The 16,875-nt window shown below is 35.0% G+C and overlaps 1 protein-coding gene across 4 annotated transcripts in view; it reads right to left on the minus strand.

The window, feature by feature from the left end:
* The window catches only part of LOC129754513 (GTPase-activating protein), a 130,841-nt gene that overhangs the window by 79,685 nt on the left and 34,281 nt on the right, over positions 1-16,875 (minus strand). For 3 of the 4 annotated variants that reach the window (XM_055750632.1, XM_055750630.1, XM_055750629.1), the window contains one exon: positions 7,570-9,187. In XM_055750632.1, coding sequence (XP_055606607.1) covers positions 7,570-7,624 — 55 coding nt within the window. In that variant the 5' untranslated portion in view covers positions 7,625-9,187. Of the gene's footprint in view, positions 1-7,569; positions 9,188-9,421; positions 9,573-16,875 lie in introns of those variants that run through there. The other variant, XM_055750631.1, reaches the window with a different exon arrangement.

The following is a 16,875-nucleotide window of genomic DNA, read 5'->3' on the forward strand; positions in this document are numbered from 1 at the left end:
CCTGCAGTTATTTCACTTAAAACTTCCATTCCGAGAATCCAATTCTTCTCTTTTTGTACATTTAGTAGGACCTTATATTTTATGCTTTCGTGGATATATATCATGGCGCCTCCTGTGTGTTTCGAGTCAGAATAGCAACTTATGGATTGGAAATTGGGTATTTGGAAAATATTTTCACCCAATGTTTCTGTTACATGCGTTTTAGAGAGCAGAACTAGTTTCGGTTTGATTGCGTGCATCATTAATCGAATTTCCTCATAATTGGTTATCATACCACCACAATTTAAGTAAATGATCGTTGATTGACTTTTGCTAGGCTTCAATGATTGCTATTGAGTGTATTCTACAAAACGCCGCTTATTTGCCACCAGTTTTTTGTAAACAGGACAATCCTCGCTATATGCAAAATGGTCGATAGCCAAATTAATGTTCCATTCCGTGATGATATTTTTGCAATTAATACAGCTTCTAAAATGTGACTTACAATCTGAGGTTCTATGATTCAAAGCGCAACGTGAGCAGATTTCATCGTTTTTGCAGTCTATGCTTTTATGTCCATAATGCATAAGCACAACACTTGAAGCAACGTATTATGCTGAAGCATCAACAACTCTGCATCTGTCCCAACCAATATTTACACTGCCCATTTCAAGCATAGTTTTTTGTGTGACCAAATCGACTTCTATGATTAATGTATATTGCGTATAATTCAGGAATTTACTGGCATAACTAATTACAAATTTCAAATAATCGATTTTCAAATTATCGTTTTGGTCCATAAGACATTGTTTTATACTATGCAAGTCTCTGTAGTCCCCGCCCCCAAGATTTGTTTTTAGAAGAGCGCGTCAAACAGCAGGAAAACGAGTAGTACTGTCACAGATACATATCCATGCGCTCAATCCCTTTGTTTGATGCCCTGATGCATCCCACCAACCCTATGAAACAATTGAAAACCCTTCTTAACACAAAATTTTAGTCATACATATTTAACTTAAGGCTTATCAATAAAAAGGTCCAAGAAACCAACCAAGAATATTTCAAAATCAATATGAATCATAGGTATTTTTAAAGCATAAGTATAATCGATTCTCATTATTAACAAAAATTGTTAAAGGAATTAAAATCTTCGAATACAAAACTTTATGAATGTGCTTCAGTGATGTCAGTAGTAGAAGTTTTAAAAAAAAATTTATAAAATATGTTGATTTTTTTTCATGTATTGTTTCTATAGATCTGTAATAGCTAGTCAAAATTTTAATCCTTTATCAAATGGAGGATAATAAAAAGATTCAAATTCAGTTTTTGTTTTTATAGGGGACAAACTACAGATTTTTGACCAAATATGACAAACCACTCGAATTCAGAACCACAAAATCTTTCAAAATGCTGTTTTTTTAGGATTTGAAAACAAAAACAAATCATATTGTAATCTGCATTTTATAGCTTAGCTTTCATAGTTTCCGGCCCATAGTCCACTGTTCAACAAACTATTTGCTTAAATCCATGAAATTATTTTTTTAGTCTAGCACGAAATAAGGTTCAATCTATTGACCACCCCCTTCAATCATCTTTTATGACACAAAGTTTAAATACTTATTAATTATTACAGTGGCATGAACTTTGCTGGCTGGTGAGTTTTTTATTGCAACCTAGAGAGCAGGCAACAGTTCAAATCTCTAGGCTTAAGAAGCTTTTGTAATCAAAACATTAAAAATTAAAATCAATTAGATAGACCATGATAGACCTGCAACCTAGAAATCTGTCAACAGGATTTTTTTTTTCGGCGCGTAGAAGTTTTTTGACATTCTCTTAAAAGCTGAAAAGCTTTCTCTTCAGTCACCTAAACGAACTTCAAAGTAGCTTTTACAACTTAAATATTGGGCTGATTAGCATTCTCTTCAGACAGAAACGAGAACTGATTAAGAAATGAAACCTTTTTAAGAGAATTCTTGTTGTTTGGGATGGTACCAAATTGGGCTTGCGATGGTATTTTTGTACGTGAAATATTTTTATGATTATTTGAGATACCTTCCCCTTCCGAGTAGGGAGATAGGAAGGGGGCGGGGTCTTTCTTACATTTGTTATCATAATTAAAAAACTATTCAAGCAAATGGAACCAAATTTGGTATGAGATGGCGTTAGGATATAAGACATGGCTCAATGAATATTTGGCACCCATCCCTGCTTCCAATGGGAAGATAGAAATAGGTGAAGGAGGCTATTTTACTATTTTTTGCATAAATGGATAACATCGAGCAAATGGAAAAAAAATTGGCATGGGAGGATATTTGGGTACGATAAATGTTTTTTGATTATTTGAAACCCCTTCCTCCTTCCGATGGAGAAATAGGAGAAGGGGAGAGAGGCTTCCATACAACTTTTTCAGGGTGGCCAACAAGTTTCCATTTTCAAATTCCCGGTTTTTTTCCCGGTTTTTCGATCGAGATTTTATGATATTCCCAGTTTTGAAATACATGAATGTGATAAGCAGGGGTTTTTTTTTAAACCAAAATAAGCTCTTTTTTCATATCAAACGAAAGAATATCCTGTTAACGAAGATGTTTGTTGGGATTTCTACAGAAAATCGTTTAAACAAAGGATGGAAAAAGTAATTGAGGCCCTAAGAATCAGAGGGTGAGGTGCCAAAATCACAAACTTTGAGTGAGGTACATATACCAATCAATTCTTCATATCTCAATCTACATCTGCTGCAAAACTCTGATTTTTTGGTAATTTTGTCAACACTTTTTCGATCCAATTAAAACCATGATGTTCCAATTTGAATAAACTTTATCGCACTCAGAATTTGAGTATTGAGCTCTGATTTCTGAATTATGAAATTTGAAATATAATCATCGACAATGAATTTCGGGTGAATTACGAATCTATAAGTCAAACCTAAGATAAGTTTGGTTTTATGATTCGAATTTTAACTGATTAATACTGATTGATTTCATAATTTAATATTTTTTCTCTGTAATTTTGAGAACAGAATCCACTTAATTCTATTCCTCCTATTAATTTTAAATTTTGATTTCATTCTCGTCTTGAATACTGAGTGAGCCTGAGCCTGAGTTCTAAGAGCTTCACTTTGAACTTGGCATGTTAATCTAAACTCTGAGTCTGAATTTGCAATCCAACCAGAAAATTTGAATATCGTTATTCAAATTTCAAATTTGAAGTTCTAACACATATTCTAAAAATTATTCTAAGGCTTGAATTTGCTTTCAAATCAGCCTTTTTAATATGATAATATCTTATAATATAGGGGAAAAATGATCCATAAAGAATTTTCCCGGTTTTGATTTGAAATTCCCGGTTTTTTCCCGGTTTTCCCGGTCCCATTTTCAATTCCCGGTTTTTTCCCGGTTTTCCCGGTTTTCCCGGTTCGCTGGCCACCCTGCTTTTTGTATAACCGAAGAACAAATTGAGCAAACGGAACCCAATTTTGCACGGGATGGTATTAGGGTATGATAAATGTTTCCCTGAATCATTGGTATCCATTTAGCCTTACAGTGGGGAAATAGGAAGAGGGAGGAAGGTTCCTTAAATTTTTTTTACATACCTGGAAAACTATTCAAGCAAATGGAATACGAGGAATAGGAATTCTATGCAATTTCTGCACAACGCAAGAACTTATCTAAGAAATTGAGGGTTTTTTGGTAAGAAAAATGGGTCTGATTATTGGAAACGCTTCTCACCTTCAAAGAGGGGCGGATGGGAATGAGAAAGAAGAGAGGGCTCCTATGTTACTTTTTTAGCATAAATCGAGCACTTATCAACGTTGCGTACGAATAATTTTGGATTCTCCCTTTTTTCAGGGCGGAGTAGGAAAGGAGACAAGTTTTTATTTCATATTTTATTTGGCGTAACTCCCCACTTTGGAAGAGGGAAAGGGTAGAGAATCCATACTAACAAAACATACACTTTGGTATAATTAAACAATTCATGAAACTTACAAAAACAAAGTAAAATTTCAGATCTTGAAAGACAAATTTAAAGATTATTTTTCACTAAATGAGATGCAATCATCTCCAGTTGCAGTTCTCCTTTTGAAAGGGTTGTTTATGATTTATGCTAAAATTGAATAAAATGATACCTACAAAAAAATCAAAATAGTACATCAGTTAGTACATCTTCATGTATGTAAATGAATTTTTATCTGTCTGTCTGTTCTCTATGAACTCAGAAACTGCTGGACGACCGGTCAACGTGAAATTCGGTATATGGCCGTTTCAAGGACCGGGGATGGTTTCTATGATCAATTCACAAGTGATTTCCATCAAATTTTCTGCACAACATATTTTAAACCCATTTTTGACAGGTTTTGTAATATTTGGACGAGTAATTGTATTAAAAAATCTCTGTTTTTTTGGAAAAAGGAATGGAGTTTCTTACAAAACTCGAACGATTTTCAAACGATTATGATCAAATTTGGCACAAAATTATGTTATTGATGTCATGAACTTATTTAAAGTATTATCTGATCGTTTTTGTAAAGCAGGGCTCATATTTATACAAAATAAATTGAAACAATTTTGCGAATCTATATATATATAAATGGGTTTCTGTCTGTCTGTTCCCTATTGACCCGAAAACTGAACTGATTTACGTAAAAATTGACAGATAGAGACTTCTGAGGCCGGAGAAGATTCCTATAATAGTTTTGGACCTCTCCCTCTCACCGGAAAGGGAGAGGAGGTCTCTCAAGTAAAAGAAATAAGTAATAAGAATTAGTCAAGTAAATGGAACCAGATTTGGCATGTGAGGGTATTTGAATACGAGAAATGTTTCAATGGTTATTTGAGACCCTTCCCTTCTTCCAGTGGGGATATTTAAAAGGGGAGGAGAGCTTCCATACATTTGTATTGCAAAATTCGATAGCTATCGAGCAAATAGAACCAAAATCGGCATGGGAGGATATTTGGATATGGGAAAAGCTTCTATGATTGTTTGAAACTCCTCCCGGTTTGCATTGGAAGGATAGGAAAGAGGGGAGAGGGCCCCATACAAATTTTTGAAATACCCGAAAACTGATCAAGCGAGGGGAATCAATTTTGACATGCGAGGGTATTTTGGTGAACGGAATGTTCCCAAGATGGATTGAAGCTCTTCCCACCTTTCATTGCAGAAACAGAAAGGAGAAAAGGACTGTAATACTATTTTTGCATGACTGGTGAAGTATTCGAGCAAACGGAACTTAATTTGACTCTATGTTTGTTTGAGATCCCTCCCTGATCCCAGTAAACAAATAGGATGAGAAAAGGGAGCCACCATAATTTTTTAAAGATGTTGAGAGCTTATCAGTCGGAAGGCACCGAATATAATATAAGATTGTATTTTTATACGAGTAATGTTTCTGTAATTATTTCGGACCCTTTCCTTCTTCCATTGAGTGAGATAGTAAGAGGAGACGGGAGCCTCATAAATTTTTGTAAATTATCTATAGAATTAGTCGTACGAGAAAAAAATCAACTTTAGTAGAGGAGGGTTTTCGGGAAGGAGAAATGTGTGTAAGCTCATTCGGGAACCCTCCAGTGGGAGGATGAATAGGGAAGAGGAGGGCTAACATACAATTTTTTGTATAAATTAATAACATTTTAAGCAAATGGGGTCAAATTTGTCATAGGGAAATATATAGAAATAAGAATTTAAGACTCCTCCTTTTCTTTCAGTGGGGAGCTAGAAAAGGGAGAGGGGTGCGCCCAAACTTTTTTTATTAGCTCGAGAATTGATCGAGCTAATTTTGCATAGAAGGGATTGGGGTTCGAAAAATGTTTTCTTGATTATTACACAGGGGGACTCTCATAATTTTATTTTGAATGCCTCGGACAGTAATCAAGCAAATGGAACCAAATTTAGCTTGGGAGAAAATTTTTATACAAGTAAAATATTTATTTTGACAGAATTCAGGAACTTATGAACAGTGATGGTTTGAATCATTTGACTTATTTTTGAATCATTTGGTTATAACTTCTTTTGAAAACATTTTTCCATGAAATGATGTTCTAAACTTTAGTAGATACAGATCTAAGCTACAACTTTCTTGTATGTCATAAATATGTATCTTCAATGTGGTATGAATTGTAGGATTTAATCCAACCCGCTAATCCAAATGATTGTGATTACGATCATTGCTCAAAAATTTAAACTTTTCGATTTCTCATTCATAAGGCATAAGAGATACAGGTTTGTGTTGGTCACAAAAGTTGCAGCTAAGATCTAGTTCTACTAAAGTTTAGAACATCATTTCTGGGAAAAATGTTTTCAAAAGAAGTTATAAGCAAATGATTCAAAATTAAGTCAAATGATTCAAACCATCACTGCTTATGAATAAATAAACATATAGTCTTAATTGTAGATACAATATAATGACTAAAAACCAAATTTTAAGACAGGTTTTGAAAAAAGAAAATAATATTTAAGAACACAATAATTAGTCTTTTTCGTTAAATTTTCTTCAATTTTATAAGGTGCAGCAAAGTTTTGCTAAAAATTTATGATATGTTGTATTGAAAGACTCTTCCCCTTTTTATTAACGAGAGCTTTTCTCATATTATAAAAGTGTAGCAAACATACTCTTAATCAACAAAAACGAAACTTTCGAAGTTGAAGTTGCAGCTTCGATTTTAAAGAAGACTTTTGAAATTTTAATATATTGTACTGATAACAATTTAAATTATTTTAAAAAGGTGTTGCAAAGGACACCAGATCGGCAATTTTTAAATAAATGGTAGATCTTAAAAATGGAAGCTGTAAAATTATTTACCTATAATAAGCAAGCTCGTCAAAATCATTTCAAAGTTCTTGTAACTGGGTTTGTTTACGTCGTATAAAACAAAATATAAACAAACAGTTTTATTACGAAAAAATTCAAAAACTTACATAAACTAGTCGCAACTTCTTTCCATTTAGAATATTTGTAGCCTGGATAACATATTTATTCTATATGTGAAATACAAATTTCAAAGTTGTTTTGATCACTATTGGAGCTGTTCCATGTGAATTCTTAAGATGTTTCATACGACATAATGAAAGCTCACGCGAGATTTATCGATCTGTGCCTGTGTTATCAACCATATATGCACTATGCATTGTACTAGTTTATGTTTCGAAGGAAAGATGTTGCTTTATTGAGAAAAGAAGATTTTTTAAAAATTAATTTGTTTTTTGGGTAGCTTAAAAGAAACGCAGACTATTCTTCCGTTTTCTATGGCTAAAATTAAGGTATAGCACGCAGTATTTCGCTATAAATAATTCTTTCCAGCACTACCGACATAAATAAAGAAAAACCACTGCATGTCTTTTATCGCGAAGGAAGGTATCACAAGCAAAAATTTTAACGCACTTCATTGAAATTGAGCGTATTTGTTTTGAAAATAAATTCTGAAGGGTCGTATTGCCACTCAGTGTTCTCTTTTGGTCGATTAAATTGGCTCCGTTTTGTTTTGTTAAAGAATCCCAAACATTTCCAGTGTGTTTTCATCAGCGAAACGGAAACAACTTAACCATTTAAAGTAGATATTTCGCAAAAGTCTTAAACGGAAAGTGAGAACCAGCACTTACCTATTTTTATCTTCAGTTGTTCCTCAACACGGACTTTGCGTGTATCGTCAGCCATATTGAATCCATAACTGGTGGGGCAGCACCCGATGAATGTGAATCGAATTCTGCGGCCGCCGTTACTGTTATTATCCTCGAATGAAGGAAGATCCAGAATGTATGAAGTAATGATTCTGAAGAATGTTGCTAGGATATCTTGCTTTATCACCCACGATTACATGTTTCACTTTTTAAGGCCGTCCATGGGCAAAAACGACACACATTTTTAGGAATTGATGGTTTGATTTTTTTTTCTTGTAATGAAGTAGTTAAAAACACTGCACTCAAACTTTTTTCTTGTTGATGAATTGCTTTCCACTTATATGAATGATGGTGACCTCCTAGCAGCGCTTCATTCAAGTATTTTTAATTCCCGAATCGGAACAAAATCTCGCAAGGAAGGTTTTCGCTTCTGCTTCTATCAGCACGTTTTGCTGTTGTTGTAGCTAGCTAGGTTGAAAGTGGCACGTTTTGCTCACACGTTCTCCAGACTGCGACGACGACGACGACAAAGACGGAGTAAAACACACCGACGACCGCACTAGTAAACTCGCTCCCGCTCACTGAACGGGACGGACTTTCCTGGCCAGCTCGCTAGGTAACAAGCGAGGCCGGACCGAGAGGTTTTGATTCAGAAAAATTTCAACACACTATCGCTGCACACACACAACGAAACGCAATGGAAGCTAACCAACACTATTCTCGGCAGCTTTGGGTCGACGCAACCCACACACGCGATACCAAAAACACCGATCGACCTCAGCTTTGGAAGCAGCCTCGAAGAGACGAGTAGGTACTCTGGCCTGGCTGGCTGAATGAAGTGCAGAATATGCTCGGCAAAAGGTGGGCAATTGCACAATACCGACACTGACTCGACGTCGGAGTGTTAGAGGGTTGCTTGGTTGCTGCTGAAGCCCCCGCGTGTCGAATCAATGCAAAAAAAAACTCCACAGAGCCGTACCGAGAGAGAGAATCGAACACAGGATGTTGGCGGCCGGTGCTTGGTGCTGTAAAATGCGAACACACCATCGACTGGATTGGTCGTCGTCTTCTTTTTCGTAACTTCCCCGCTGATGATTCCAAGTTAGTTGGAATTTACTTGGGGCAACCTCCTCTTCGAGCTCACGTCCTCCCCAAATCGTGGAGGAGAGTAGCAGCAAAAGAGCAAACCGAACGAACCCAACCCTGAAGGTGTATTATCCATCCATTCAGCAGTTTTTTTTGCCCACAATTTTTCGCTATACTTTGCTGCCTTTTTTCCCTCGTTCTACCTCCACACAATTTGAATGGGATGCACACACGCTTCAATGGTGAAGGAAGGTGGCTGAGTACTTCTTCTACTCTTCTGTCTTCTGGTTGATTGTTGATGGTCCGAAAGTTCTCCTCTATGCTATTCAACCACTATGATAGCACATTTACACGTCCAATCATCCAAGGGCGACCTCGACGACGTCGTCAGAATTTGCCCACTTGCTGCTGTTGGGCACTGCTGCCCTCCTTCAATCCTTTCCGATCCCCGATTGATCGATCACTCGAAGACACTGCATCGATTAATTTACACGCCGTTGATCGATCCCTGCACCTGAAATGAGAAAGAGGAGAATAAATGTATGTAAATTCCTTGGATCCATAAAAATAAAAAAGGATGATGTCTCCCCAGAAAAAAAAACACCTGGCGTTCAGGTTTTGTAAAGTAAAATATGTAATGTAAAAGGTGTACGACGACATGTTTTCGATAACGGTGTGGACCCCAAGACAGTGGGTCATAAGGTACAAACTTAAGAGTAAATTAAAAAAAAAAATAAACCAAACCTACTCTACACTTTAGATAGTCGGGCACAGCAGACGAAACAAAAAAGCAACGAACCAGAACTGCTGCTTGTTACAGCGTGATTTTAAAACTGAAATGTAGGTGGAGACACCGTCATCGTACAAAGAGGAAAGAGGAAACCACGAACGACCGACCGCGTTGCTCGCTGGTGCGACTGGAACTGACTGAAACTCCATGAACTGCAAACAGCTTTCCGATTGAATGGCTGACTGACTGACTGACTGGTTGACTGATCGACCGGTTGACTGCACTGCAATGCAACTGATCGGTCGGATGCGACGAATTTTTGTATTCGGTACTGCAACAAAAACTCGATAATATGCTATCATTCTTGGCTTTAACAATGTTTTTGAAGATTTTCAAATGGTGTAGCTGAGTAGCTCAGACGAATTAAAAAAATGACCTTCCCTGCAACTGGATCGTTGGATCAAATTGCCTAGCCTACATACACTGCCGGCCAAAAGTTTGGGATCACCCACTAAAAAACATGCAAATTTTGATCGTTCATATCTCAGCCGTCTTAGGACATATTGAAAATCTTCTGATCTCATTTGAAAGATAATGAGCAATAGCTATCTCGGAGGTATTTTGCCCAAATAAAATATTTTAGTTTTGAACTTAAAACTTAACCTAAAGTTATACCATTTTCAAAAAATCACACTCAATATTCAAAGCCGATCATCTCGGGATAGGATGGACCAAATCTCAAAATTTGAGTGGCATTAGAATTCCTGTTCTTTACTTCTCAAAACACAATCAAAAAAAATTGAAAAAAAATTCAAGAATGTATTTTTAATTAATAAAATAGACACTTGAGTTATCGTCCAAAAGTTTGGGATCACCTCTTTGTATGGTGAGTTTGGGTTCATTCTTTTAAAAACATGCAAATTTATTTTATTCATATCTTTCTCATCTAACATCGTATTGCAGATCTGAAGGGTTCTTTTGGAAGCTAAGGAATTGTTGGTTTTTAATAAATTCATTCAAAAATTATATTTTGAAGTGATAACCATAAAAAAATCACCTGAAATTAATTGTTTTTTGAAAGTTCCCAGATTTTTTTTTATAGTTCTCACCTTGAAATATAATTTTTGAATCAATTTATTAAAAACTATTAATTCCTAAGCTTCCAAATGAACCCTTCAGATCTACAATACGATGTGAGATGAGAAAGATATGAATAAAACAAATTTGCATGTTTTTATAAGAATGATCCCAAACTCACCATACAAAGAGGTGATCCCAAACTTTTGGACGATAACTCAAGTGTCTATTTTATTAATTAAAAATACATTCTTGAATTTTTTCTCAAATTTTTTTGATTGTGTTTTGAGAAGTAAAGAACAGGAATTCTAATGCCACTCAAATTTTGAGATTTGGTCCATCCTATCCCGAGATGATCGGCTTTGAATATTGAGTGTGATTTTTTGAAAATGGTATAACTTTAGGTTAAGTTTTAAGTTCAAAACTAAAATATTTTATTTGGGCAAAATACCTCCGAGATAGCTATTGCTTATTATCTTTCAAATGAGATCAGAAGATTTTCAATATGTCCTAAGACGGCTGAGATATGAACGATCAAAATTTGCATGTTTTTTAGTGGGTGATCCCAAACTTTTGGCCGGCAGTGTATGCAAGTTTCTTGTCGTCATCTGCATAAGCAACGGCAAATAATTGTGCTCTCCTAGCTAGACGGCAGTAAGTAAACCAGCTGAGCGGGACGACTTAACTGGCTGGCGGGCTGGAACACATCCGCTGACTTTCGTCAGCGCGGAATTCTTGGGAATTACTTCTGGGACAACTGTTCTAGGAACATACTGAGAGGTTGGTTGTATAGACTTTATTCTAAAAAATTAACATTCTACAATTGCATTGGACAAAAACCCAGAATCGAGAAAATCCTAACAATTTGAGCTACATGGGCAAATACCACAATTTATCCAAAAAAAATGGTAAAACTGTTCTAGCTTAAAGACACAATGACCATTAGACTGAGTCGATTTGGGGTCATTTTTAGATTTCTCAAAGCATAGCGTCTAAAAAGCTTCGTTCTGGTTCAAAACTCCTTTATTTTTTTTTTTTGCAGATTTTTTACATGTTTACATGAGTAAATTTGAACTTCTATGTTTGTATAGAAAAATTGAATATTTTGTAGGGGGAATTTGTCTTCTACCGGACACTCAAGCAATAACTTCAAAAATATATTGTTGTAAATACTTTGTTCCTCTACTGATTTTGAGAGAATCAATATTATGATCACTAAACTATATTAGAAAAAAAAATTTACAACATATTCATGTGGTAAGAGAAATCATTTTATGTTAGTTTTCACTCATTTCCAAAGTGTTGTCTATGGTCGGACACTACGAGTTACTTCATCAAAGTTGTCACCAGTGGCACAAAAACGTAGCAAAATGACTCAAATTACTTGCACAGGTCTTGTGAATACGCGTTTTTCAATACTGTACATTCTATGAAGCCTTTCGTAAAAGTTTTAACCAGAATAAAACATTCGTTTTGAAAAAACTAAAGGAAAATCGTCTATGACCGGACAGCAAAATTTAAAGAGGACCAAAATATTTTCGTTTTTGAATCCTTGTCTTTTGTTAACTATTTCAGAGTGCTATAGAGATGAAAAGAATGAAAGTTTCAAATTAAAATCATGTTTAATTTTGAATATTTTCTTGTCCGGTCATAGACAAATTGCATTTTTTTTAAATTTTCATAATATTTCGTTTGAACTTCAATTTTGTTATCTTATATCTACTGTAGTCTAAATATGACCAACAACCGATGACGTTCATGTGTAACTCACATTTGACAAGCCGTAAAAACTGACCACAATATAAATGCAGAGGTTGGGTCATTCGACCGATGGAAAAGGCCGAATGATTTATTTGGCCGATGGTTATCCAGCCGAAGGCTGTTTGGCCGAAAAGACGCAAGGCCGAAAGGATGTTCGGCCGAATGGTCTCTAGGCCGAATTGTCGCAAGGCCGAATGATCAGAAGGTTGAATGATCGTCATGAATGGTTGCTAGGTCAATAAGAAATCTTTTACACTTGGCCGAATGGTCGAATCCGGTCTTGCATCCATTCGGCCTGATGACTATTCGGCCTAACGACCAATCGGCCTAACTACAGATCGGCCTAACATGCAAAAAAAGCGATAATATGTCTTTTAGGTCTTGCATAAATTCGACCCAACGGCTCGGCCTAACGACCTTCTAGCATCCATTCGGTCTCACGACCATTCGGTCTAATGACCATTCGGCCTAGTGACCATTCGGGCTAACGATCTTTCGGCTTAGCATCCATTCGGCCTTACGACCCCTCCGGCCTGTTGACCTTTCGGCCAAATGACCATTCGGCCTAACGACCATTCGGCCAAATGAAGGCAAAAAAAGCTTAAATCTGATGAACAAAAACTTAAAAACGAGATTCACTAATATTTAGCGAATAGATGTTGGACACTCGCTTTATAGAGTAATCGTGTAACGTTCCATACTCCTAGTTTCAAACCACCGGCAAACGACTAGTTTTCCAAACATTGTAAGACAAAACGGGTTGTCATCCGCAAAACTTCGTACACAGTTAGTTAACACACAACATTTATACCAACAATACCCAAATTTATTTGAAAAATATTGTAACAGATGTACGAGACAGCTTTATCTGATCTGCCGAATCAATCCAAAACAAAAAAGACGACATTTTTTCGGTAAACAATTTTATAGTTAATAAATTTATGAAACTGTGATAACATATAATAAAATTATAGTCCTTGATGATGATCCTATAAGGATCATAAATAAATAGTCGTCTTTGCTATTTAAGTAGACTGATAGCCGAAAAATAAACAACCTAAACAACCTGCATTAAAAAATTGAATTTTAAAATTGTTAAAATATGTTTTCTGAATATTAATTCCAATCAAAATTTTAATAATGAATCAAGATGGGAAATATGTTTTAGTAGCCCTCAATCTTGAATCTATAATAAATTTTTTGAAGTGTAGGGTTTTAATTCATCCGACTTGTGAATCTGATTTAAATATGAGTTTCGAATGAAGATCTGGTTCCGAGTTTTCAGTTCTGGATCGTAATTCTAAAGCTTGGTCATACCTGAATTTCGCATAGGTATTAAGTTGAAGAATTCCGAATCTTATAACAAAACATATACTCAGGACGGATTTTAATTTTTTTTTTCTTTTTTTAATTCTGAAAATTATCATTAAAATTTTGAAAATGCATATGCATTTTGAAATTCATGGATCGAATTTTGTTTAAAATGCAAAACGATGCTTGAACCAAGATTCCAAAACATTATCTATCTAATGAAAAAATTGCCAATGATGATTCGAGTTTCAAATCAAAAATCTTACACTAGTTTCAGAATCCAAAATATGCAAACAGAAATACAATTATGATTTTGACAGTATGGAACCAGAATTTTCGTATTTAATTTAATTTCATTCAAAACTTATTGTAAATAACTGAGTTTCAATCAACAAGTGAGAAAAATTTGAAATACTGTTGCAGAATTCTGAACCTGGGACTAATTTTTGTGGTTTTGCAAGGTGGCCACAATTTTTTCATTTTGAAATTCCCGGTTTTCCCGGACAAAAACTCATCGTTTCCCAGACTTTGATTGTCCATTTTCGTCGGCATATAGCAAAATTTTCAACTTATTTCATTGATTTGGTTGTTTCATAACACTCAAATATATGAACACTTAGACGAATTTGATTCTATTTTAAGGTTTTCTTCACTTTTATATAAATTATATAAAAAACATCCTACACAAAATCTTTATGGGGTTTTTCAATTATGTTTACAAATTTTTTGATGTGTTACAGATATAGATATCAATTGTATTACGACAGCTCACAAAGTTTACGTCTCTGGAATTTAAAATTGTTCTGAGGACGTTCAATCACAGTAAATTCAGTAAAAATGTTGTTTTCAGCCGTTTTCACAGTCAGTAAGTAATCCATCTCCAAATATTATATAAATTTTTGCTAAACAATTATCATACTGATTCACAGAGAAATGTTTATATATATTTTTTTGTTTATGGGTTTATGAGCGCCTGGCTGACCCGGAAAGGAAAAACAGAACGGGGGACAGAAGAGGAAAATTTTAAATGAGAGTAGAATAGCTTAGAAAAGGATAGCGGCAACACAGCCCGAGGGTTCTGAAGCACCAGTTTAGGAAAGCGTTAAGATAGTGCTCGACGGACTAGGACGGTTGGTGGGCCCCATATGAACTTCGAGTTAACCCAACCTTTAATTCAACCGAGCAATAGCAGTATGGTATCAAATAATATGGTATCATATGCTAACGCCTCGATATCGTTGTCAGAAGGGTTCACTATCTTACCGTAGTTGAATTTTCCCTACCTTACTCGTTTCCATAAATTTGGAGTCTTCCTAGTTTGATTTAGAAATATTTATAGATTTGCTAAGTAAATGATATATTCAAGTGATTGATTCTACGCGACTACACGGTTATTCAATAACTCAATTAGGATATCATAAAAACAGAATCTAGAAAAGGTGTCTCTTAAACTCATCAACAATGAACTGTAAGCTTAAATAGCAATAGCTTTATTGTTATCGTCAACTTATCAACGGAACAGGAAAATAACAGTGCTATTCTTTAAAACCTTATCACTAATTGTGGTCAACTTCTCAAACAAACTTTAATACTCAACCTACACTATAGGGGTTCAATTCAAATAAACCGTGTTCCTGTTTTCAAATGCCCGAAATGAATGATCTGAACTATCTACTCATTCTTGCTTATCGAAATCATATTTTCTATTTTAAACTTAGATTTATGAATTTCAATCCTAACCAAAAAATGTATAGATCTACCAAAAGTAAATAAATAAATAAACTCAAATGTCGAAAGTGTATTACAAACTGAAATATCATATTTGTCAAAACAGCATTCCCGTTCAATGAGCCCCTAGTTCTTGTAAAATGCTTGATTTAAGAATAAGCCAACGAAATTCATAAACCGCAAATACACACTTTCTAGAGCATTGGGGAGGCGAATACCATAACCTATACCTAACCTAGCAATACTTGAAACATCCTAATTCTATGAAACTAAACTAGCTAACTACCTTACCAAACAGATTACGCCCTATTGAAAAGTATCACTTTATGACGGCAAAATGTGACATTTTCACTACAAAATTTTCCCATTGTTCAACGGAAGGGAGGGCAAGTGTTTCAACTCCCATTCATCTTATCAGCATGGATCATAAAAAATTGGGACACCATTGAACCTACTGCTAATTTAATTTAATTAAAGGTGTCCATCACGCCTTCTAATTTGAGTCATATTATGATCCATGCTTGACAAGATGTGTGCAACGACCCTCCAGGACAATGATAGTAAACCATCATTATCACAAGCATGCACACCGCCGCCGTGACCCATGGGAACCCAGGGTACGGGATTCACAGAGGAATGTTTATAATTGCCCATGTTTTTCAAAACACGGGGCAATTACGAACACTGGTTTCTAGGCATTCTAGGCATCTAAACTTATCTTCAATATTTAAAATACCAATACCCGTCAAGAAATAAACTTTATCAGTTTTAAAAATCTGTGAACATGAGATTGTATGGACGTATGGAATCTTCCTTATCCCTTTGTGAATACAAAAATTCTCCATGACTAATAAAGGGTAAATTTTTAAAGATCACAAATCGAATCTCGATGCAGTGTTTAGATTCCTCTAGAAGTATTGCCAAAACTTGAACTTTTTATGTAACAAGAATCTTAACAGTGTTCATTATTACCCCATATTAACCTAGCTTATCATGAACATACATATATCCGAAGATTTTCAGAAGAACTTGTATTCTGTTTAAGTTTTAAAAATATATTCTAAAGAATTCAGTAAAGATTTTTTATACATTGAAAAATAAAATATTTGCAATAACAATCTTATTTTTGAATCGTTACTTGTATTTTGTGCAATTCAGAGCTAAAAAGTTAACTTTTAGACTCTGAAAACATTATCGAAAAGCGATAATTGTTAATACAAACAATTTCTTACCTGTAAAAATACAGTTCATGATCTACTTCATGAAAGATTTTCAGTCATTTGGCATAGTCATAGACATGTGGTTAATTGCAAGATGCACTTCTTGTAGGTCAATTAAAGGATTTCCAAAGGATTTTCCAAATTTTCATGAAATTGTGAATGCCACTAGTTGAAAAATACGATTTTTTCAGCTCTCGACGTACTTATCCAACTCGGCAAGCCCCGTTGTATAAATGACTCGTGCTAAAAAAATACACTTTTTGCAACTTGTTGCAATGAATAACTAATTGGAAAACCATTCTCCAAACATTGTTTTTCCATCTTGAATTCTGACCTCAAAAGTTTTTAAAATATGGGCAACAAGTTACAAAGTCT

Source organism: Uranotaenia lowii, chromosome 3 (genome assembly GCF_029784155.1).
Source record: "Uranotaenia lowii strain MFRU-FL chromosome 3, ASM2978415v1, whole genome shotgun sequence".
Lineage (NCBI taxonomy): Eukaryota > Metazoa > Arthropoda > Insecta > Diptera > Culicidae > Uranotaenia > Uranotaenia lowii.